This window comes from Pristiophorus japonicus, chromosome 32, assembly GCF_044704955.1.
Source record: "Pristiophorus japonicus isolate sPriJap1 chromosome 32, sPriJap1.hap1, whole genome shotgun sequence".
Classification (NCBI taxonomy): domain Eukaryota; kingdom Metazoa; phylum Chordata; class Chondrichthyes; family Pristiophoridae; genus Pristiophorus; species Pristiophorus japonicus.
Window position 1 is genome coordinate 2,619,420 of NC_092008.1, and position 22,010 is coordinate 2,641,429.

At 56.5% G+C, this 22,010-nt stretch overlaps 3 protein-coding genes across 3 annotated transcripts in view; all 3 read left to right on the top strand.

Annotated features, from left to right (window-relative positions):
- Positions 1 to 22,010, top strand: part of LOC139240489 (serine/threonine-protein kinase WNK3-like) — a 167,302-nt gene that overhangs the window by 50,606 nt on the left and 94,686 nt on the right. The window lies entirely within an intron of this gene.
- LOC139240468 (organic solute transporter subunit alpha) lies at positions 2,334 to 10,872 on the top strand. Its single transcript, XM_070869004.1, has 3 exons — positions 2,334 to 2,429; positions 7,167 to 7,419; positions 10,484 to 10,872. The coding sequence occupies exons 1-3, from the start codon at positions 2,334 to 2,336 to the stop codon at positions 10,870 to 10,872; spliced, it is 738 nt and encodes a 245-aa protein (XP_070725105.1).
- Positions 15,714 to 22,010, top strand: part of LOC139240469 (WD repeat-containing protein 13-like) — a 7,088-nt gene continuing 791 nt past the window's right edge. Inside the window, exons 1-3 of the mRNA XM_070869005.1 lie at positions 15,714 to 15,841; positions 19,167 to 19,261; positions 21,286 to 21,523. Of these exons, the coding sequence (XP_070725106.1) occupies positions 19,221 to 19,261; positions 21,286 to 21,523 (279 nt within the window). The 5' untranslated portion in view covers positions 15,714 to 15,841; positions 19,167 to 19,220. The remainder of the gene's footprint in view (positions 15,842 to 19,166; positions 19,262 to 21,285; positions 21,524 to 22,010) is intronic.

Genomic DNA, 22,010 nt, shown 5'->3' on the forward strand with positions numbered 1-22,010 from the left:
GGGGGGGAGGGAGAGAGAGAGAGAGAGGGGGAGGGAGAGAGAGAGAGAGGGGGAGGGTGAGTGAGAGAAAGAGAGAGAGGGTGAGTGAGAGAGAGAGGGTGAGGGAGAGAGGGAGAGAGACACAGAGAGAGAGAGGAGGAGGGTGAGAGAGAGAGAAAGGTAGGGAGAGGGAGAGGGAGAGAGAGAGGCAGAGAGACAGAGGGGAAGGAAGAGAAAGAGGGAGAGGGAGAGAGAGAGTGGGGGAGGGACAGAGGGGGAGGGAGGTAGAGTGGGAGGGAGGGAGGCAGAGAGAGAGAGGCGGGAGGAAGAGAGAAAGATGGGAGGAAGAGAGGGAGCGAGAGAGACAGTGACAGAGAGAGAGAGAGACAGACAGACAGTGAGACAGACAAAGACAGAGAAAGAGAATGAGAAAGACTGAGGGAGAATGAGACAGGGAGAAAAAATGACAAAGGAAAAAACGGACAGTGAAGGAGAGATGGACAGCGAGGAGAGAGTGTGGAAGACAGAGAGAAGAGAGAGTGAGGGAGATAGAGAGAGGAGAGAAAGGAATGAAAAGCTTGGACAGAGGTAGGTTTTAAGGAGCATTTTAAAAGAGGCGGCGAGGTTCAGGGAGGGAGTTCCAGAGCTGCCAGATCCCAGGCAACAGCTGAAGGCACGGCCACCGATGGAGGAGCAATATGGGGGGGGATGTGCAAGAGGCCAGAGTCAGGAATGGAGAGTTTGGGAGAAGGGATTGGAGGAGGATCATTTGATGGGGAAGGGGGGCGAGGAGGGATTTGAACACGGGGATGGAGAATTTTGAAATCGAGGTGTTGCTGGATCAGGAGCCAATGTCGGTCAGTGAGCACAGGGGGCAATGGGTGAGTGGGACTGGGTGTGAGTTAGGACACGGGGCAGTGAGCACAGGGGGTGATGGGTGAGTGGGACTGGGTGTGAGTTAGGACACGGGGTCAGTGAGCACAGGGGGTGATGGGTGAGTGGGACTGGGTGCGAGTTAGGACACGGGGTCAGTGAGCACAGGAGGTGATGGGTGAGTGGGACTCGGTGCGAGTTAGGACACGGGGTCAGTGAGCACAGGGGGTGATGGGTGAGTGGGACTCGGTGCGAGTTAGGACACGGGGCAGTGAGCACAGGGGGTGATGGTTGAGTGGGACTGGGTGCGAGTTAGGACACGGGGCAGCGAGCACAGGGGGTGATGGGTGAGTGGGACTGGGTGCGAGTTAGGACACGGGGTCAGTGAGCACAGGGGGTGATGGGTGAGTGGGACTCGGTGTGAGTTAGGACACGGGGCAGTGAGCACGGGGTGATGGGTGAGCGGGACTGGGGTGAGTTAGGACACGGGTCAGTGAGCACAGGGGGTGATGGGTGAGGGGACTGGGTGTGAGTTAGGACACGGGGCAGTGAGCACAGGGGGTGATGGGTGAGTGGGACTGGGTGTGAGTTAGGACACGGGGCAGCTGAGCACAGGGGGTGATGGGTGAGTGGGACTGGGTGTGAGTTAGGACACGGGGACAGTGAGCACACGGGGTGATGGGTGAGTGGGACTGGGTGTGAGTTAGGACACGGGGACAGTGAGCACATGGGGTGATGGGTGAGCGGGACTGGGTGCGAGTTAGGACACGGGGCACAGGGGGTGATGGGTGAGTGGGACTGGGTGCGAGTTAGGACACTGGGCACAGGGGGTGATGGGTGAGCGGGACTCGGTGCGAGTTAGGACACGGGGTCAGTGAGCACAGGGGGTGATGGGTGAGCGGGACTCGGTGCGAGTTAGGACACGGGGTCAGTGAGCACAGGGGGTGATGGGTGAGCGGGACTGGGTGCGAGTTTGGACACGGGGTCAGTGAGCACAGGGGGTGATGGGTGAGCGGGACTCGGTGCGAGTTAGGACACGGGGTCAGTGAGCACAGGGGGTGATGGGTGAGCGGGACTCGGTGCGAGTTAGGACACGGGGTCAGTGAGCACAGGGGGTGATGGGTGAGTGGGACTGGGTGCGAGTTAGGACACGGGGTCAGTGAGCACAGGGGGTGATGGGTGAGCGGGACTCGGTGCGAGTTAGGACACGGGGCATAGGGGGTGATGGGTGAACGGGACTCGGTACGAGTTAGGACACGGGGGCAGCCGAGTTTGGGATGAGCTGAAGTTTATGGAGGGTGGGAGGCCCAGCGGGAGAGCACTGGAATTGTCGAGTGTGGAGGGGACAAGGGCAGGGACGAGGGATTCAGAATGGGGTGAAGCAGGGGCGATGTTACGGACGGGGAATCGAGTTGTCAGACGTTTGGCTGACACGTGATGGGACTTCCCCTTTCTCCTCTCTGAGGGTGAACTTGAGGTGGATGACGGCGGCTGTTTTCCAGTTATCGGTTGTCAGGACCATTCTCTTCTTCGTCATGCTCGTGCTGTGGACCGACGAGAAGTACGACTACGGAGATGTGAGTAGCTCCAGCGAATCTCTCACAGTCACCACCCGCTCACAGATCGAGCTGGCTACTTCCTCCCAGGGCAGGTACAGCACGGGGTTAGATACAGAGTAAAGCTCCCTCTACACTGTCCCATCAAACACTCCCAGGGCAGGTACAGGGTGTTAGATACAGAGTAAAGCTCCCTCTACACTGTCCCATCAAACACTTCCAGGGCAGGTACAGCACGGGGTTAGATACAGAGTAAAGCTCCCTCTACACTGTCCCATCAAACACTCCCAGGGCAGGTACAGCACGGGGTTAGATACAGAGTAAAGCTCCCTCTACACTGTCCCATCAAACACTCCCAGGGCAGGTACAGCACGGGGTTAGATATAGAGTAAAGCTCCCTCTGCACTGTCCCATCAAACATTCCCAGGGCAGGTACAGCACGGGGTTAGATACAGAGTAAAGCTCCCTCTACACTGTCCCCATCAAACACTCCCAGGGCAGGTACAGGATGTTAGATACAGAGTAAAGCTCCCTCAACACTGTCCCATCAAACACTCCCAGGGCAGGTACAGCACGGGGTTAGATACAGAGTAAAGCTCCCTCTACACTGTCCCCATCAAACACTCCCAGGGCAGGTACAGGGTGTTAGATACAGAGTAAAGCTCCCTCTACACTGTCCCATCAAACACTTCCAGGGCAGGTACAGCATGGGGTTAGATACAGAGTAAAGCTCCCTCGACACTGTCCCATCAAACACTCCCAGGGCAGGTACAGCACGGGGTTAGATACAGAGTAAAGCTCCCTCTGCACTGTCCCATCAAACACTCCCAGGGCAGGTACAGCACGGGGTTAGATATAGAGTAAAGCTCCCTCTGCACTGTCCCATCAAACATTCCCAGGGCAGGTACAGCACGGGGTTAGATACAGAGTAAAGCTCCCTCTACACTGTCCCATCAAACACTCCCAGGGCAGGTACAGCACGGGGTTAGATACAGAGTAAAGCTGTCTCTGCACTGTCCCATCAAACACTCCCGGGGCAGGTACAGCACGGGGTTAGATACAGAGTAATGCTCCCTCTACACTGTCCCATCAAACACTCCCAGGGCAGGTACAGGGGGTTAGATACAGAGTAAAGCTCCCTCTACACTGTCCCATCAAACACTCCCAGGGCAGGTACAGCACGGGGTTAGATACAGAGTAAAGCTGTCTCTGCACTGTCCCATCAAACACTCCCAGGGCAGGTACAGCACGGGGTTAGATACAGAGTAAAGCTCCCTCTACACTGTCCCCATCAAACACTCCCAGGGCAGGTACAGGGGGTTAGATACAGAGTAAAGCTCCCTCTACACTGTCCACATCAAACACTCCCAGGGCAGGTACAGGGGGTTAGATACAGAGTAAAGCTCCCTCTACACTGTCCCATCAAATACTCCCAGGCCAGGTACAGGGGGTTAGATACAGAGTAAAGCTCCCTTTACACTGTCCCATCAAACACTCCCAGGACAGGTGCAGGGGGTTAGATACAGAGTAAAGCTCCCTCTACACTGTCCCATCAAACACTCCCAGGGCAGGTACAGGGGGTTAGATACAGAGTAAAGCTCCCTCTACACTGTCCCATCAAACACTCCCAGGGCAGGTACAGGGGGTTAGATACAGAGTAAAGCTCCCTCTACACTGTCCCCATCAAACACTCTCAGGGCAGGTACAGGGGGTTAGATACAGAGTAAAGCTCCCTCTGCACTGTCCCATCAAACACTCCCAGGGCAGGTACAGCACGGGGTTAGATACAGAGTAAAGCTGTCTCTGCACTGTCCCATCAAACACTCCCAGGGCAGGTACAGGGGGTTAGATACAGAGTAAAGCTCCCTCGACACTGTCCCATCAAACACTCCCAGGGCAGGCACAGGGGGTTAGATACAGAGTAAAGCTCCCTCTACACTGTCCCATCAAACACTCCCAGGGCAGGTACAGGGGGTTAGATACAGAGTAAAGCTCCCTCTACACTGTCCCATCAAATACTCCCAGGCCAGGTACAGGGGGTTAGATACAGAGTTAAGCTCCCTTTACACTGTCCCATCAAACACTCCCAGGACAGGTGCAGGGGGTTAGATACAGAGTAAAGCTCCCTCTACACTGTCCCATCAAACACTCCCAGGGCAGGTACAGGGGGTTAGATACAGAGTAAAGCTCCCTCTACACTGTCCCATCAAACACTCCCAGGGCAGGGCCAAAGAGGAGGAATACTTTCTGCTGCTGAAAACCTCACCTGTTTGACCCTGAAATGAGCTCCCGGCCACATATCCCGCAGCATAACTAAACCCGCCTGTTTCCCCCTCCGTAACCTCGCCCGTCTCCGCCCCCTGCCTCACGTTTGTTACCTCCAGACTTGACTATTATAACGCACTGCGCTCCTGGCCGGCCTCCCACATTCTACCCGACGTAAACTAGAGGTGATCCAAAACTCAGCTGCCACCGTGTCCTAACTCGCACCGAGTCCCACTCACCCATCACCCCCTGTGCTCACTGACCCCGTGTCCTAACTCGCACCGAGTCCCACTCACCCATCACCATCTGTGCTCACTGCCCCCGTGTCCTAACTCGCACCCAGTCCCACTCACCCATCACCCCCTGTGCTCACTGCCCCGTGTCCGAACTCGCACCGAGTCCCGCTCACCCATCACCCCCTGTGCTCACTGCCCCGTGTCCGAACTTGCACCGAGTCCCGCTCACCCATCACCCCCTGTGCTCGCTGCCACCGTGTCCTAACTCGCATCGAGTCCCACTCACCCATCACCCCCTGTGCTCGCTGACCCCGTGTCCTAACTCGCACCGAATCTCGCTCACCCATCACCCCCTGTGCTCGCTGACCCGTGTCATAACTCGCACCGAGTCCCGCTCACCCATCACCCCCTGTGCTCACTGAGCTACATTGGCTCCCGGTGCAGCAACACCTCGATTTCAAAATTCTCATCCTTGTTTTCAAATTCCTCCATGGCCCTCGCACTCTCCCTATCTCTGTAACCTCCTCCAGCCCCTACTCACCTCCCTATCTCTGTAACCCCCTCCAGCCCTTACGCCCCTCCCTATCTCTGTAACCCCTCCAGCCCCACAACCCCCCGAGATCTCTGCACTACTCTGATTCTTCCCTCCTGACCATCCTTGACTATAATCGCTCCACCATCGGTGGCCGTGCCTTCTGTTGCCTGGGCCCCAAGCTCTGGAACTCCCTCCCTAAACCTCTCTGCCTCTCTCTCCTCCTTCAAGACGCTCCTTAAAACCGACCTCTTTGGTCATCTGCACTAATTTCTATTTACGCTGCTCGATGTCGAATTTCTATCTCATAACATTACTGCGAAGCCCCTTGGGATGTTTCACCATGTTAATGCTTGAACTGTATAAAACACAGAGTAGGCCGCAGCTGGAGTACTGCGTGCAGTTCTGGTCACCGCATTACAGGAAGGATGTGATTGCACTGGAGAGGGTACAGAGGAGATTTACCAGGATGTTGCACTGGAGAGGGTACAGAGGAGATTTACCAGGATGTTGCACTAGAGAGGGTACAGAGGAGATTTACCAGGATGTTGCACTGGAGAGGGTACAGAGGAGATTTACCAGGATGTTGCACTAGAGAGGGTACAGAGGAGATTTACCAGGATGTTGCACGAGAGAGGGTACAGAGGAGATTTACCAGGATGTTGCACTGGAGAGGGTACAGAGGAGATTTACCAGGATGTTGCACTGGAGAGGGTACAGAGGAGATTTACCAGGATGTTGCACTAGAGAGGGTACAGAGGAGATTTACCAGGATGTTGCACTGGAGAGGGTACAGAGATTTACCAGGATGTTGCACTGGAGAGGGTACAGAGGAGATTTACCAGGATGTTGCACTAGAGAGGGTACAGAGGAGATTTACCAGGATGTTGCACTAGAGAGGGTACAGAGGAGATTTACCAGGATGTTGCACTGGAGAGGGTAGAGAGGAGATTTACCAGGATGTTGCACTGGAGAGGGTACAGAGGAGATTTACCAGGATGTTGCACAAGAGAGGGTACAGAGGAGATTTACCAGGATGTTGCACTAGAGAGGGTGCAGAGGAGATTTACCAGGATGTTGCACTGGAGAGGGTACAGAGGAGATTTATCAGGATGTTGCACTGGAGAGGGTACAGAGGAGATTTACCAGGATGTTGCACTAGAGAGGGTACAGAGGAGATTTACCAGGATGTTGCACTAGAGAGGGTACAGAGGAGATTTACCAGGATGTTGCCGGGACTGGAGAATTTTAGCGATGAGGAAAGATTGGAGAGGCTGGGGTTGTTTTCCTTGGAACAGAGGAGGCTGAGGGGAAATTTAATTGAGGTGTGAGAGGCCTGGATAGAGTGGATAGGACGGACCTGTTTCCCTTGGCAGAGGGATCAACAACCAGGGGGCAGAGATTGAAAGTAATTGGGGGGAGGTTTCGAGGGGGTTTGAGGGGAAATGTCTTCACCCAGAGGGTGGTGGGGGTCTGGGGGGGAACTCGCTGCCTGAAAGGGGGGTAGAGGCAGAAACCCTCACCACATTTGGACGTGCGCTCGAAGTGCTGTAACCCACAGGGCTACGGACCCAGAGCGGGAAAGTGGGATTAGGCCGGGATGGCTCTTGGTCGGCCGGCGCAACGTGGACACGATGGGCTGGAATGGCCTCCTCCCACGCTGTAAACTTCTCTGATTCTATGTTGAAGGCGCTATATAAATGCAAGGTATTCTTGTTGTTCCAGGTTGACTTCCTCAACCCCAACTCCTACGTGAACATCATCATCGGTGCCTCCACCTTCCTCTCGTTCTACGGCTACCTGCTCTTCTACAAGGCCACAAAGTCCTCGCTCCAAGGCTACGGGCTCCAGGGCAAGTTTGTCTGCATCACCGTGGTGCTGGTGCTGTTCGGCCTGCAGAGTGGCATCCTGGAGACCATGGGGGCGCTGGGCGCTATCCCCTGCCTCCCGCCCTTCTCCATCAACATGCGCTCTCAGAGTAAGTCCGGCCAGCGATGGCGGGGTATTGGGTGCTGAGGGAGCGCCGCACTGCGCTGTCGGAGGGGCGGTACTGAGGGAGCGCTGCACTGTCGGAGGGGCGGTACTGAGGGAGCGCCGCACTGCGCTGTCGGAGGGGCGGTACTGAGGGAGCGCTGCACTGCGCTGTCGGAGGGGCGGTACTGAGGGAGCGCTGCACTGCGCTGTCGGAGGGGCGGTGCTGAGGGAGCGCCGCACTGCGCTGTCGGAGGGGCGGTACTGAGGGAGCGCTGCACTGCGCTGTCGGAGGGGCGGTACTGAGGGAGCGCCGCACTGCGCTGTCGGAGGGGCAGTACTGAGGGAGCGCTGCACTGTCGGAGGGTCAGTACTGAGGGAGCACCGCACTGTCGGAGGGGCGGTACTGAGGGAGCGCTGCACTGTCGGAGGGGCGGTACTGAGGGAGCCCCGCACTGTCGGAGGGGCGGTACTGAGGGAGCCCCGCACTGTCGGAGGGGCGGTACTGAGGGAGCACCGCACTGTCGGAGGGGCGGTACTGAGGGAGCGCCGCACTGCGCTGTCGGAGGGGCAGTACTGAGGGAGCGCTGCACTGTCGGAGGGGCAGTACTGAGGGAGCGCCGCACTGCGCTGTCGGAGGGGCAGTACTGAGGGAGCGCTGCACTGTCGGAGGGGCGGTACTGAGGGAGCCCCGCACTGTCGGAGGGGCGGTACTGAGGGAGCCCCGCACTGTCGGAGGGGCGGTACTGAGGGAGCACCGCACTGTCGGAGGGGCGGTACTGAGGGAGCACCGCACTGTCGGAGGGGCGGTACTGAGGGAGCGCTGCACTGTCGGAGGGGCGGTACTGAGGGAGCCCCGCACTGTCGGAGGGGCGGTACTGAGGGAGCCCCGCACTGTCGGAGGGGCGGTACTGAGGGAGCGCCGCACTGTCGGAGGGGCGGTACTGAGGGAGCGCCGCACTGTGGGAGGGGCGGTACTGAGGGAGCACTGCACTGTCGGAGGGGCGGTACTGAGGGAGCGCTGCACTGTCGGAGGGGCAGTACTGAGGGAGCGCCGCACTGTCGGAGGGGCGGTACTGAGGGAGCGCCGCACTGTCGGAGGGGCGGTACTGAGGGAGCGCCGCACTGCGCTGTCGGAGGGTGCAGTACTGAGGGAGCCCCGCACTGTCGGAGGGGCGGTACTGAGGGAGCGCCGCACTGTCGGAGGGGCGGTACTGAGGGAGCCCCGCACTGTCGGAGGGGCGGTACTGAGGGAGCCCCGCACTGTCGGAGGGGCGGTACTGAGGGAGCCCCGCACTGTCGGAGGGGCGGTACTGAGGGAGCCCCGCACTGTCGGAGGGGCGGTACTGAGGGAGCCCCGCACTGTCGGAGGGGCGGTACTGAGGGAGCGCCGCACTGCGCTGTTGGAAGGGCGGTACTGAGGGAGCGCCGCACTGTCGGAGGGGCCGTATTTCGGACGAGACGTTAAACCGAGGCCCCGTCTGCCCTCTCGGGCGGATGTAAAAGATCCCGGGGCCACTATTGGAAGAAGAGCAGGGGGAGTTCTCCCCGGTGTCCTGGGGCCAATATTTATCCCTCGACCAACATCACTAAAACAGACGATCTGGGTCATTATCACATCGCTGGGTGTGGGAGCTTGCTGTGCGACAATTGGCGTTTCCCACAATACAACAGCGAGCGCACTTGAAAGAAAAGTGATTTTCTGGGTGCGAAGTGCTGTGCGACGTGTAATTGTGGATAAACTCGCAGTCGGGATGCGAGTCTGTCTTGTCCCATGCTCCCCGCCTCCTCCCGTGTTGCCCAAAACTCACTGTGGGTTTGTCGACAGTTTATCCGGTGGGGATTCAATCACTACAATAATTTGGTGGGACTTTGAGTATTGCCAGAAAGTCGTGGACAAACATGATGTTTAAGCCAAATAAGCTCTCTTTCCCAAAGTAGAATTCAAGTATAAACAATGTATAAAATAGCACATCAGCCTTACTATGTGTGTTCATGTTGATCGAGGAAGACTTGCCTCCACTCTAACAATGAGTTCTTAGGTGGCTGAACAGTCCAATACGAGAGCCACAGTCCTTGTCACAGGTGGGACAGACAGTGGTTGAGGGAAGGGGAGGGTGGGACTGGTTTGCCGCACGCTCCTTCCGCTGCCTGCGCTTGGTTTCTGCACGCTCTCGGCGACGAGACTCGAGGTGCTCAGCGCCCTCCCGGATGCACTTCCTCCACTTAGGGCGGGACTGGTCTTTGGGCCCAGGGACTCCCAGGTGTCGGTGGGGGATGTTGCACTTCATCAGGGAGGCTTTGAGGGTGGTCCCTTGTAACGTTTCCTCTGCCCACCTTTGGCTCGTTTGCCCGTGAAGGAGTTCCGAGTAGAGCGCTCGCTTTGGGAGTCTCGTGTCTGGGGGGACATGCGGACAATGTGGCCCTGCCCAGCGGAGCTGGTCGAGTGTGGTCAGTGCTTCGATGCTGGGGATGTTGGGCCTGGTCGAGGACGCTAACGTTGGTGCGTCTGTCCTCCCGGGGGGGATTTGCAGGATCTTGCGGAGACAGCGTTGGTGGTATTTCTCCAGCGACTTGAGGTGTCTACTGTACATGGTCCATGTCTCTGAGCCACACAGGAGGGCGGGTATCACTACAGCCCTGTAGACCATGAGCTGGGGGTGAGATACCTACTGTACACGGTCCATGTCTCTGAGCCACACAGGAGGGCGGGTATCACTACAGCCCTGTAGACCATGAGCTGGGGGTGAGATACCTACTGTACATGGTCCATGTCTCTGAGCCACACAGGAGGGCGGGTATCACTACAGCCCTGTAGACCGTGAGCTGGGTGGCGGATTTGAATGTTTATACTATTCTATAGTCTGTCCCGACTCATTCGTTGGCCCTGATGATGAATTTATTCTTGTTACTGGCGATGCCAAGTTGGATTGACTGAACTTTAGTTCCGATCGGTAGTTCATTTCCATGTTCAAGGCGCCCTCCCCGTACTCTCCGGCCTTCCCACCTTCTGTTGCCGCAGCCTGCCTCTATTTCGGCCTTCCCGTAAAGCTGCTCTTGTCTCTCCGCAGTTATCTTCCACTACGCGGTGATCGTGGAGATGTTCTTCACCGGCCTGCTGGCCCGCTACAGCTTCAGGAAGTTGGAGCCGGGCGGTGAGGCCCCGCGGCTGGCGGTTCACCGCTCGGTGCAGACGGACGCCGGCGGCAACGGGGGGGCTGCCGGGCCCCGCCCCCGCGGCGGCCTCGAACCCGAGGAGCTGTCGCTGGGCCCGGGCCCCGACGCCGACGAGGCGCTGTGCCGGATCGAGCACGCGCCGCTCGATCGGTTCGACTTCGCGGCGGGCCGGGGAACGCTGGCGGCCTTCGCCCCCGACTCGGCGCCCGTGGGCATGAACGCCCTCCAGGTGCGCGCGCAGATCAACTGCGGGGCTCCCGGCAAAGACGTGACCGTGGTCTAACGCTTCGGCCCGTAGGGCAGGCGCCGCCGGTCGCTGGAGAAACACCACCGACGCCGGCTCCGCAAGATCCGGCAAATCCCCCCCCGGGAGGACAGACGCACCAACGTTAGCGTCCTCGACCAGGCCCAACATCCCCCAGCATCGAAGCACTGACCACACTCGACCAGCTCCGCTGGGCGGGGCCACATTGTCCGCATGTCCCCCCCCCAGACACGTGACTCCCCAAAGCCAAGCGCTCGACTCGGAACTCCTTCACGGGCAAACGAGCCAAAGGTGGGCAGAGGGAACGTTACAAGGGACCCACCCTCAAAGCCCTCCCTGATAAAGTGCAACATCCCCCACCGACACCTGGGAGCCCCCGGGCCCAAAGACCAGTCCCGCCCTAAGTGGAGGAAGAGTATCTGGGAGGGCGCTGAGCGCCTCGAGTCTCGTCGCCGAGAGCGTGCAGAAACCAAGCGCAGGCAGCGGAAGGAGCGTGCGGCAAACCAGTCCCACCCTCCCCTTCCCTCAACCACTGTCTGTCCCACCTGTGACAGGGACTGTGGTTCCCCGTATTGGACTGTTCAGCCACCGAAGGACTCATGTTTAGAGTGGAAGCAAGTCTTCCTCGATCCCGAGGGACTGCCCATGATGATTATCTGAACGACAGCGCAGAAGGTTTTTGAACATTTCACCTCTGCAGGTCCGCGTCTGTCACGGGCCCTCGCGCTGCGTTACGGTAGCTGAGTCACTCGCCCTTCCTTCAGTGCTTCCTCGTCCTGGTACCCACTGGCTAAGTGACAGAAAACAAGACAGTAGTGGTGCACGGTTGTCTTCCGGAGCAAGGTACGTAAGAACATAAGAAATAGGAGCAGGAATCGGCCATTCGGCCCCTCGAGCCTGCTCCGCCATTTAATACGATCATGGCTGACCCGATCATGGACTCAGCTCCACTTCCCCGCCCGCTCCCCATAACCCTTCACTCCCTTATCGCTCAAAAATCTATCTTCTCCTTGGATATAGAGGCATAGAAACATAGAAAATAGGTGCAGGAGTAGGCCATTCAGCCCTTCGAGCCTGCACCGCCATTCAATAAGATCATAAGAGCATAAGAACATAAGAACTAGGAACAGGAGGAGGCCATCTAGCCCCTCGAGCCTGCTCCGCCATTCAACAAGATCATGGCTGATCTGGCCGTGGACTCAGCTCCACTTACCCGCCCGCTCCCCATAACCCTTAATTCCCTTATTGGTTAAAAATCTATCTATCTGTGATTTGAATACATTCAATGAGCTAGCCTCAACTGCTTCCTTGGGCAGAGAATTCCACAAATTCACAACCCTCTGGGAGAAGAAACATGGCTGATCATTCACCTCAATACCCCTTTCCTGCTTTCTCTCCCTTTAGCCGTAAGGGCCAAATCCACCTGAAATATATTCAGTGACCCAGCCCACACAGCTCTCTGGGGTAGAGAATTCCACAGATTCACCAGAAGAAATTCCCCCTCATCTCCGTCCTAAATGGGCGACCCCCTTATTCTGAGACTATGTGCCCCCTAGTTCTAGATTCCCCCACGAGGGGGAAACACCCTCTCTGCATCTACCCTGTCCAGCCCCCTCAGAATCTTACACGTTTCAATAAGATCACCTCTCATTCTCCTCAACACCAATGAGCAGAGGCCCAACCTCCTCAACCTTTCATCATAAGACAACCCCCTCATCCCCGGAATCAACCGAGTGAACCTTCTCTGAACTGCCTCCAATGCAAGTATATCCTTCCTTAAATACGGAGACCAAAACTGCACGCAGTACTCCAGGTGTGGCCTCACCAATGTCTGGTGTCCCTGGGGCTCGGTAATCGGACCACTGCTTTTCTGGATATATATTAATGACTTGCACTTGGGTGCTCACGGCACAATTTCAAACATTTGCAGATGACACAGAGCTTGGCAGTATCGTGAACAGTGAAGAGGGGACTGATCATCATCAGAGGCAGTCCCTCGGAATCGAGGAAAACTCGCTTCCACTCTTAACACGAGTCCTGAGGTGGCTGAACAGCCCAATACGGGAGCCACAGTCCCTGTCACAGGTGGGACAGACAGTGGTTGAGGGAAGGGGAGGGTGGGACAGGTTTGCCGCACGCTCCTTCCGCTGCCTGCGCTTGCTTTCTGCACGCTCTCGGCGACACTAGGGGAGTGATACACTTCCAGAGGACATAGACCGGCTGGGGGAATGGGCGGGCACGTGGCAGATGAAGTTTAACGCAGAAAAGTGCAAAGTGATAGATTATGGTCGGAAGAACAGGGAGAGGCAGCGTAAACTCAAGGGTACAATCCTAAAGGAGAGGTGGATGAACAGAGAGACATAGAAACATAGAAAATCGGTGCAGGAGTAGGCCATTCGGCCCTTCGAGCCTGCACCGCCATTCAATGAGTTCATGGCTGAACATGCAACTTCAGTACCCCATTCCTGCTTTCTCTCCATACCCCCCCGGGGGTATATGTGCACAGATCGTTGAAGGGGGCAGGGCAGGTTGAGAGAGCGGTTTTAAAAAAAAGCTTACGGGATCCTGGGCTTCATAAATAAGAGACCTTGGGGCCCGAACTTGGTGGGCCGATGGCCGCCGAGAGACCGGGCGGTAGTTTGCCAGGACGATCACCCGAAAAGAGGCGCCAATACCGCCCCGCCGGCCAAATCACGCCTTGCGCCGTCAATCCGGGCGGGCAGCTCCCAATCTTGGCCGGCAAATGTGGTCCGCCGCCGAGGATTGAGTCGGTCGGTCCCAGGGAGGAGGGGGAACACGGAAAAATAAAAATGGTCACAATTCACCAAAACCCCCCTCCCCCCACACCTTCAGGGGACCCCCTGTGTAGGTAGAGCCCTTAAAAGAAATACAATTATCATCTGTTCACCGAGCTTTTTAGAGGCGGGTCTTCTCTCTTACCGTGGGGGTTAGAGATGCCTCCTCACAACGGCCCGATTTCCCCCCCCCCCCCCCCCGCCTCGCTCCCGCCCGGAACCAATATGGCAGCTCAGTGGGCGGGACGTCACCTACGCGGCTGGTCCGCCAGAGTCGGTCAGCGGGCGATTCCTGCCAGTACTCCCCTCTCCCCCCACCCCCTCTCCCACCCCTCCCCCCCCCCGCCCCCCACCCCCCGCCGGATTCGGACCTGGAGGAATCTGTCACCCGAGGGGAGAGCGGATAAAGAATTCAGCGGCAGCCGGCGGTAAGGCCCCCAACTGTGGCCCCATAGAGTACAAAAGCGAGTAAGTCATGATGGACCTGTATATTCAAAAATAAAACCACACTGGTTTTGCAAGTTCTGAGCCTGTTTTCTCTCATTTTTGTTTAAATAGTTTTGTAAAACAATTTTTGTGCCTCAAAAGAATTAATAATGCAATGCTTGTGCCTACTTTGTCTCATTTGATTAAATAGTTTATTTAATGCAAGCTTGGTGCCGATATTGTCTCATATTTGATTAACTACTTGTTTAATACAATTATTGTGCCTCAAATAATGTATAATGCAAGGTTTGTGTCTAATTTGTCTCATATTTGATTAAATACTTTATTTAATGCAAGTCTGGTGCCTATTTTGTCTCATATTTGATTAAATACTTTATTTAATGCAAGTTTGGTGCCTATTTTGTCGCATATTTGATTAAATACTTTATTTAATGCAAGTTTGGTGCCTATTTAGTCTCATATTTGATTAAATACTTTATTTAATACAAGTTTGGTGCCTATTTAGTCTCATATTTGATTAAATACTTTATTTAATACAAGTTTGGTGCCTATTTTGTCTCATATTTGATTAAATACTTTATTTAATACAAGTTCGATGCCTATTTAGTCTCATATTTGATTAAATACTTTATTTAATGCAAGTTTGGTGCCTATTTTGTCTCATATTTGATTAAATAGTTGTTTAACACAAATGTTGTGCCTCAAATAATTTATAATGCAAGGTTTGCGCCTCGTTTGACTCCTATTTGGTTAAAGAGTGTTTTGTGGAGTGTGGGCGAGGTTTGAGCCTGATATTTGATGGAACAATTGACAATGCCCAGTTATTGTGGGAGCAGTGGGTGAGGCCAGGTGTTGTTGTTGTTGTATTGCGCCTGTCAGCACCCAGGCGCGGTAACCAAGGCCGCACGGCTGCTAGGCAACCGGGGGGGGGGGGGCGTTCCCGAGAGGCGGAGCCCAGTGTGTGTGTGGGAGAGAGAGAGAGAAGGCTGGAGCACGTGACGGGGGGGGGGGGAGCGAGAGACCGGGGGAGAAGTGAAGGCGGTGTGTAAATGGGAGCACGTGACATGGGAGTGTGTGTGTGTATCTGCGTAGATTGGTGGAGAGCAGCACGTGACGAGGGGGCGAGAGAAGTGAAGGTGGTGTGTGGAGAGGAGCACGTGACAGGGGAGTATGTGTATTGGCGGAGATCAGCACGTGACGTTGGGGGGTGGAGACACGACAGACCGGGGTAGAAGTGAAGGCGGTTGGTAAATAGGAGCACGTGACATGGGAGTGTGTGTGTCTGCGTAGATTGGTGGAGAGCAGCACGTGACGAGGGGGCGAGAGAAGTGAAGGCGGTGTGTGGAGAGAGCAGCACGTGACAGGGGAGTGCTTGTGTGTAGATTGGTGGAGAGCAGCACGTGATATGGGGAGAAAAGAAGTGAAGTCTGTGTGGGTGGGAAGAGGAGCACGTGACAGGGGGGGGGGAGTGTCTGCCGCCTGCGCGCCGATTGGTGGAGAGGCGGCACGTGTGTGTGTGTGTGTGAGAGAGAGGCTGGCGCGTGAGTCAAAGCTGCGCCGCCTGTTCCAACGGGCAGGCGGCACGTGACAGGGGAGCGTGGGGCGAAGGCGGCGCGGAGGGGCACGTGACGGGGGCGGGGCGGACGGTCAGCCGTCAGTCGGGACTGTCGGCCGGTGTGTGAGGAGGAGGAGACGGACATCTTCCCTCCCCCGTCCCTCCGCGGGGGGAAAATCAGCAAACAATGGTGAGAGCCTTTACCCCCCGACTTTTATCCCTCGATATCAAACGATTAGAGTCGCCAAGAAGCGATTAATCGCTTTTTTTTTTACATTGTGGGGAGGAAAAAGCGCCTCACCTCAGATCGCTCCGCTCGCGCTCTCGGCTCGCCCTCCTCCCGCCTCCTCCGCCGATTGACGGGCCGCGCCGGCCAATCGGCGGCTCGCCGTCTCCAGCGCCCGCCCAATCAGCGCCCTACTGGCTCGGCCCGGCCCCCCCCGGCCAATCAGCGCTCGGCCGCCCCTTTCCCAGGGGCGGGACATCCGGCGGAAGCGCGGACCAACGCGGAAGTGCTTCCCTCCATTCACAGCCAGGCAATATTGTGTGTGGTGGTGGTGGTGTGTTTTTTTTTTGTGAAATTTAGCATTTTGCTTCAAGATTTTTTTATTTATTTTTTGTTGCAGAAGGTGCACTTGTTGCTTTCTCATCTTTTAAGGCCAATTGCAACCTTAGCGCCTCCAGCAAGGTTTAATTAATTTAAAAACATAAATTTGTCCATTTTTTGCAATTTAACATTGTGAGATTGAATCATTTTCTGTTGCAAAAGATGCACTGGCTGGTTTCTCTACACTCAATGCCAAAATGTTAGTGTTGGACTTTTCAGCAAGGTATAATTCATTTAAAAAAAATACAATTTGCTTTCTCTCGATTTTGCAACTGTCTGATTTCACAATAGTTTTTTTTTGCAAAAGACGCGCTTGTTGATTTTGTCGTCTTTTCAAGCCAGATTTTATCGCGTGAAAGTGTCCAGCAATTAGGTTTTTAAAAAAAATAAATACTTTTTAATTCTTGCAATTTGGCATTGTGTGATTGAATCATTTTCTGTTGCTTTTTAAAAAGAATCTCAAATGTACAGCGCCAGAGGAGGCCATTCCGGCCCATCGTGTCCGCCTCGCGCCGGCCGACCAAGAGCCATCCCCGGTCTAATCCCACTTTCCCGCTCTGGGTCCGTAGCCCTGTGGGTTACGGCGCTTCGAGCGCACGTCCAAATGTGGTGAGGGTTTCTGCCTCTACCGCCCTTTCAGGCCGTGAGTTCCTCCCCAGACCCCCACCACCCTCTGGGTGAAGACATTTCCTCTCAAATCCCCTCTAAACCTCCCCCCAATTACTTTCAATCTCTGCCCCCTGGTTGTTGACCGCTCTGCCAAGGGAACAGGTCCGTCCTATCCACTCTATCCAGGCCCCTCACACTTCAATTAAATCTCCCCTCAGCCTCCTCTGTTCCAATGAAAACAACCCCAGCCTCTCCAATCTTTCCTCATCGCTAAAATTCTCCAGTCCCGGCAGCATCCTGGTAAATCTCCTCTGTACCCTCTCTAGTGCAACATCCTGGTAAATCTCCTCTGTACCCTCTCCAGTGCAACGTCCTGGTAAATCTCCTCTGTACCCTCTCTAGTGCAACATCCTGGTAAATCTCCTCTGTACCCTCTCCAGTGCAACATCCTGGTAAATCTCCTCTGCACCCTCTCTAGTGCAACATCCTGGTAAATCTCCTCTGTACCCTCTCCAGTGCAACGTCCTGGTAAATCTCCTCTGTACCCTCTCCAGTGCAACATCCTGGTAAATCTCCTCTGTACCCTCTCTAGTGCAACATCCTGGTAAATCTCCTCTGTACCCTCTCTAGTATGATCACATCTTGTTGATTTTGTCGTGCCAAATGTTGTTAAAATTTCCAGCAAGGTTTAGTTAATTAAAATTACATTTTTCATTTTTTCAATTTTGCAATTGTTGCATTGTCTGGTTTAATAATTTTTTTGCAAAAGGTACATTGATTGCTTGGTCACGTTTTGATGCCATTTATACCGTGTTAAACATGTCAGCAAGGCTTAATTTAAAAAAAAAACATTTCTTTCAATGTTTCAATGCATTTCCGGACTAACATGGGCTTTCTCTTTTTGCACAGTCATCAGCTGATTGCAGTGATGTTTGCTGACAGACTGAAAAGCTTTATTGATCTGTCCACTTTAAATAAAACACTGACCAGGGAAGAAATACGGGAATCGCTTCTTGAGAGTTTAAGATAAAGGACTTGCATTTGTACACCACCATCGGTCGTCCTAAAACACTTTACAGACAATGAAGCATTTTTTTTGAAGTGCGGTCACTGTTGTAATGGAATCGGGCAATCGATTTGCGCACAGCAAGCTCCCACACACAGCGATGTGATAATGACCCAGATCGTCTGTTTTAGTGATGTTGGTCGAGGGATAAATATTGGCCCCAGGACCCCGGGGAGAACTCCCCCTACTCTTCTTCCAATAGTTAGGAACGTCTTTAAGGAGGAAGGAGAGGTGGAGAGGTTTAGGGAGGAAGTTCTAGAGCTTGGGGCCCAGGCAACAGAAGGCACGGCCACCGATGGTGGAGGGATTATAATCAGGGATGCTCAGGAGGGCAGAATTAGAGGAGCGCAGAGATCTCGGGGGTTTGTGGGGCTGGAGGAGGTTACAGAAATAGGGAGGGGTCTGGTGGCTGGAGGGGATTACAGAGATAGGGAGGGGTGTAGGGGCTGGAGGGGGTTACAGAGATAAGGAGGGGTCTGGTGGCTGGAGGGGATTACAGAGATAGGGAGGGATCTGGAGGGGATTACAGAGATGGGGAGGGGTGTAGGGGCTGGAGGAGGTTACAGAGATAGGGAGGGGTCTGGTGGCTGGAGGGAATTAGAGATAGGGAGGGGTTTGGTGGCTGGAGGGGATTACAGAGATAGGGAGGTGTGTCGGGGCTGGAGGGGGTTACAGAGATAGGGAGGGGTGTAGGGGCTGGAGGGGGTTACAGAGATAGGGAGGGGCTGGAGGGGGTTACAGAGATAGGGAGGGGTGTAGGGGCTGGAGGAGGTTACAGAGATAGGGAGGGGGTGAGGAGGGATTTGTAGACAAGGATGAGAATTTTGAAGTCGAGGCGTTGTTTAACTGGGAGCCAATGGCTGGGTCAGTGAGCACAGGGGGTGATGGGTGAGCGGGACTCGGTGCGAGTTAGGACACAGGGGCAGCCGAGTTTTAGATCACCTCTAGTTTATGTTGGGGAGAATGTGGGAGGCCGGCCAGGATCGCAGCGCGTTGGAATAGTCAAGTCTGGAGGTAACAGAGGCACGGACGAGGGCTTCAGCAGCCGATGAGCTGTGGCGGGGGACGGAGACGGGCGAGGTTACGGAGGGGGAAACAGACGGGTCGGGACTTGGATACGCCGCGGATAAGTGGCCGGAAGCTCATTGTGTGGCCTCGCCCAGTAAATCGCAGTCACCCAACGGTCAGATGCCGCAGATGCAGTTTGTTTGTGATCATCTCTCTGTGTTGCAGAGGGACCGACGCGAGAATCCCAGGGCTCCCTAAAGGTTCCCCGGTGCCTGTGGGATGGCAGCAGTGTGGCAGCAGGTGCTAGCTGTTGATGCCAGGTAAGGAATCATCATCATAGGCAGTCCCTCGGGATCGAGGAAGACATGAGTCCTCAGCTGGCTGAACAGCCCAATACGGGAACCACAGTCCCTGTCACAGGTGGGACAGACAGTGGTTGAGGGAAGGGGAGGGTGGGACTGGTTTGCCGCACGCTCCTTCCGCTGCCTGCGCTTGGTTTCTGCACGCTCTCGGCGACGAGACTCGAGGTGCTCAGCGCCCTCCCGGATGCACTCCCTCCACTTAGGACGGACTGGTCTTTGGGCCCGGGGGCTCCCAGGTGTCGGTGGGGGATGTTGCACTTTATCAGGGAGGCTTTGAGGGTGGTCCCTTGTAACGTTTCCTCTGCCCACCTTTGGCTCGTTTGCCCGTGAAGGAGTTCCGAGTCGAGCGCTCGCTTTGGGAGTCTCGTGTCTGGGGGGCATGCGGACAATGTGGCCCTGCCCAGCGGAGCTGGTCGAGTGTGGTCAGTGCTTCGATGCTGGGGATGTTGGGCCTGGTCGAGGACGCCAACGTTGGTGCGTCTGTCCTCCCGAGGGATTTGTAGGATCTTGCAGAGACATCGTTGGTGGTATTTCTCCAGCGACTTGAGGTGTCTGCTGTACACGGTCCGTGTCTCTGAGCCATACAGGAGGGCGGGTATCACTACAGCCCTGTAGACCAGGAGCTTGGTGGTAGATTTGAGGGCCTGGTCTTCAAACACTCTTTTCCTCAGGCGGCCGAAGGCTGCACTGGCGCACTGGAGGCGGTGTTGAATCTCGTCGTCAATGTCTGCCCTTGTTGATAAGAGGCTCCCGAGGTATGGGAATGGGACCCCCGGGGAGGGGCGGCGAGTGAACGCTCCCCCTCGCCATTGTCCCGTCTCCAGTCAGCTTCACTCCGTTCCTCCAATCGGCTGAACCTGTTCTCCATAACCCTCCACATACCCTGCACCACGCCCGGCCTCCTGTGAAACCGTGACCTTGCTTCGCTGCCTCGTAAGAATTCATCGGAATTCGGAGAGGGGCTCGGCCTGCTCTGCCATTCAGCCCTGGCTCGGGGCAGCAAACTCGCCTCCCACTCAGAAGGTTGTGGGTTCAAGACCCATTCCGAGGACCTGAGCTCAGAAATCTAAGCTGACGCTCCTGTGCAGTGCTGAGGGAGGGCCGCACTGCGCTGTCGGAGGGGCGGTACTGAGGGAGCGCCGCACTGCGCTGTCGGAGGGGCGGTACTGAGGGAGCGCCGCACTGTGCTGTCGGAGGGGCAGTACTGAGGGAGCGCCGCACTGCGCTGTCGGAGGGACGGTATTGAGGGAGCGCCGCACTGCGCTGTCGGAGGGACGGTATTGAGGGAGGGCCGCACTGCGCTGTCGGAGGGGCGGTACTGAGGGAGCTCCGCACTGTCGGAGGGGCGGTACTGAGGGAGCTCCGCACTGTCGGAGGGGCGGTACTGAGGGAGCCCCGCACTGTCGGAGGGCGGTACTGAGGGAGCTCCGTACTGTCGGAGGGGAGGTACTGAGGGAGCTCCGCACTGTCGGAGGGGCGGTACTGAGGGAGCTCCGCACTGTCGGAGGGCGGTACTGAGGGAGCTCCGTACTGTCGGAGGGCGGTACTGAGGGAGCTCCGTACTGTCGGAGGGGCAGCACTGAGGGAGCGCTGCACTGTCGGAGGGGCGGTACTGAGGGAGCGCTGCACTGTCGGAGGGGCGGTACTGAGGGAGCGCTGCACTGTCGGAGGGGCGGTACTGAGGGAGCGCTGCACTGTCGGAGGGGCGGTACTGAGGGAGCTCCGCACTGTCGGAGGGGCGGTACTGAGGGAGCGCCGCACTGTCGGAGGGGCAGTACTGAGGGAGCGCCGCACTGTCGGAGGGGCGGTACTGATGGAGTGTCGGAGGGGCGGTACTGAGGGAGCCCCGCACTGTCGGAGGGGCGGTACTGAGGGAACGCCACCCGTTGAATGTTGAACGTATTTCCGTCGAGCCTGTGCTCCGCCCGGCTGACCCTGCTCTTTCTCTCTCTCTCTCTCTCTCTCTCTCTCTCCCCGGCCAGGTACAACGCATACCGGACCTCCAACTTCCCGCAGTTCCGCACGCAGTACATCCGCCGTCGCAGCCAGCTGCTGCGGGAGAATGCCAAGGGGGGCTTTGACCCCCTGGTGCGGCGCCACTACCTGAAGCTTCGCAGCCAGCTGCTGGCCCAGCGCTACGGGGCCCTGTCGGAACAGAGCAGCTTCCGCGCCTACAGCAACAGCGTCCGGAGCAGTCGCACCACGCTCGACCGCATGGAGGTAACGGGCGGGGAGAACCGCGAGGGCGGGGGTGTGGGGGGGGAGGTGGGCCGACCCACGCTGTCAGTCTCGCACTGTCCCAGGGCCCCGAGTGAGCCGCATCGCTGCCTCGCCCACTCCAGGCCGATCGGGGCTGGAGCCGGGGGTGGGGGGGGGCGCTGCCATCGGATAGGGAGGGAGGGTGAGCCGTGGATCCCGGTGGCTATCGAGTGACTGCTGCTGGCGCACACCGGTGTGTGTTTGAGAGGGAGAGGCAGGGTGGGGGGGGGGGGCAGAGGAGGAGGAGGGAGGGAGGAGGAGGAGGAGGGAGAGGGAGGGAGGAGAGGAGGAGGAGGAGGAGGAGGAGGGAGGAGGAGGTGGAGGAGGGAGGGAGGAGGGGGTAGAGGAGGAGGAGAGGGAGGAGGGAGGAGGAGGTGGAGGTGGAGGGAGGGAGGAGGAGGGGGGGTAGAGGAGGAGGAGGGGAGGGAGGAGGGGGGTAGAGGAGGAG

Bases quoted from the DNA above. Each gene is read 5' to 3' on its own strand.
- LOC139240468 (XM_070869004.1), top strand. From the start codon at position 2,334: ATGACGGCGGCTGTTTTCCAGTTATCGGTTGTCAGGACCATTCTCTTC. The intron at 2,430-7,166 runs GTGAGTAGCTCC...TTGTTGTTCCAG, and splicing joins AGAAGTACGACTACGGAGAT to GTTGACTTCCTCAACCCCAA. The intron at 7,420-10,483 runs GTAAGTCCGGCC...GTCTCTCCGCAG, and splicing joins CATCAACATGCGCTCTCAGA to TTATCTTCCACTACGCGGTG.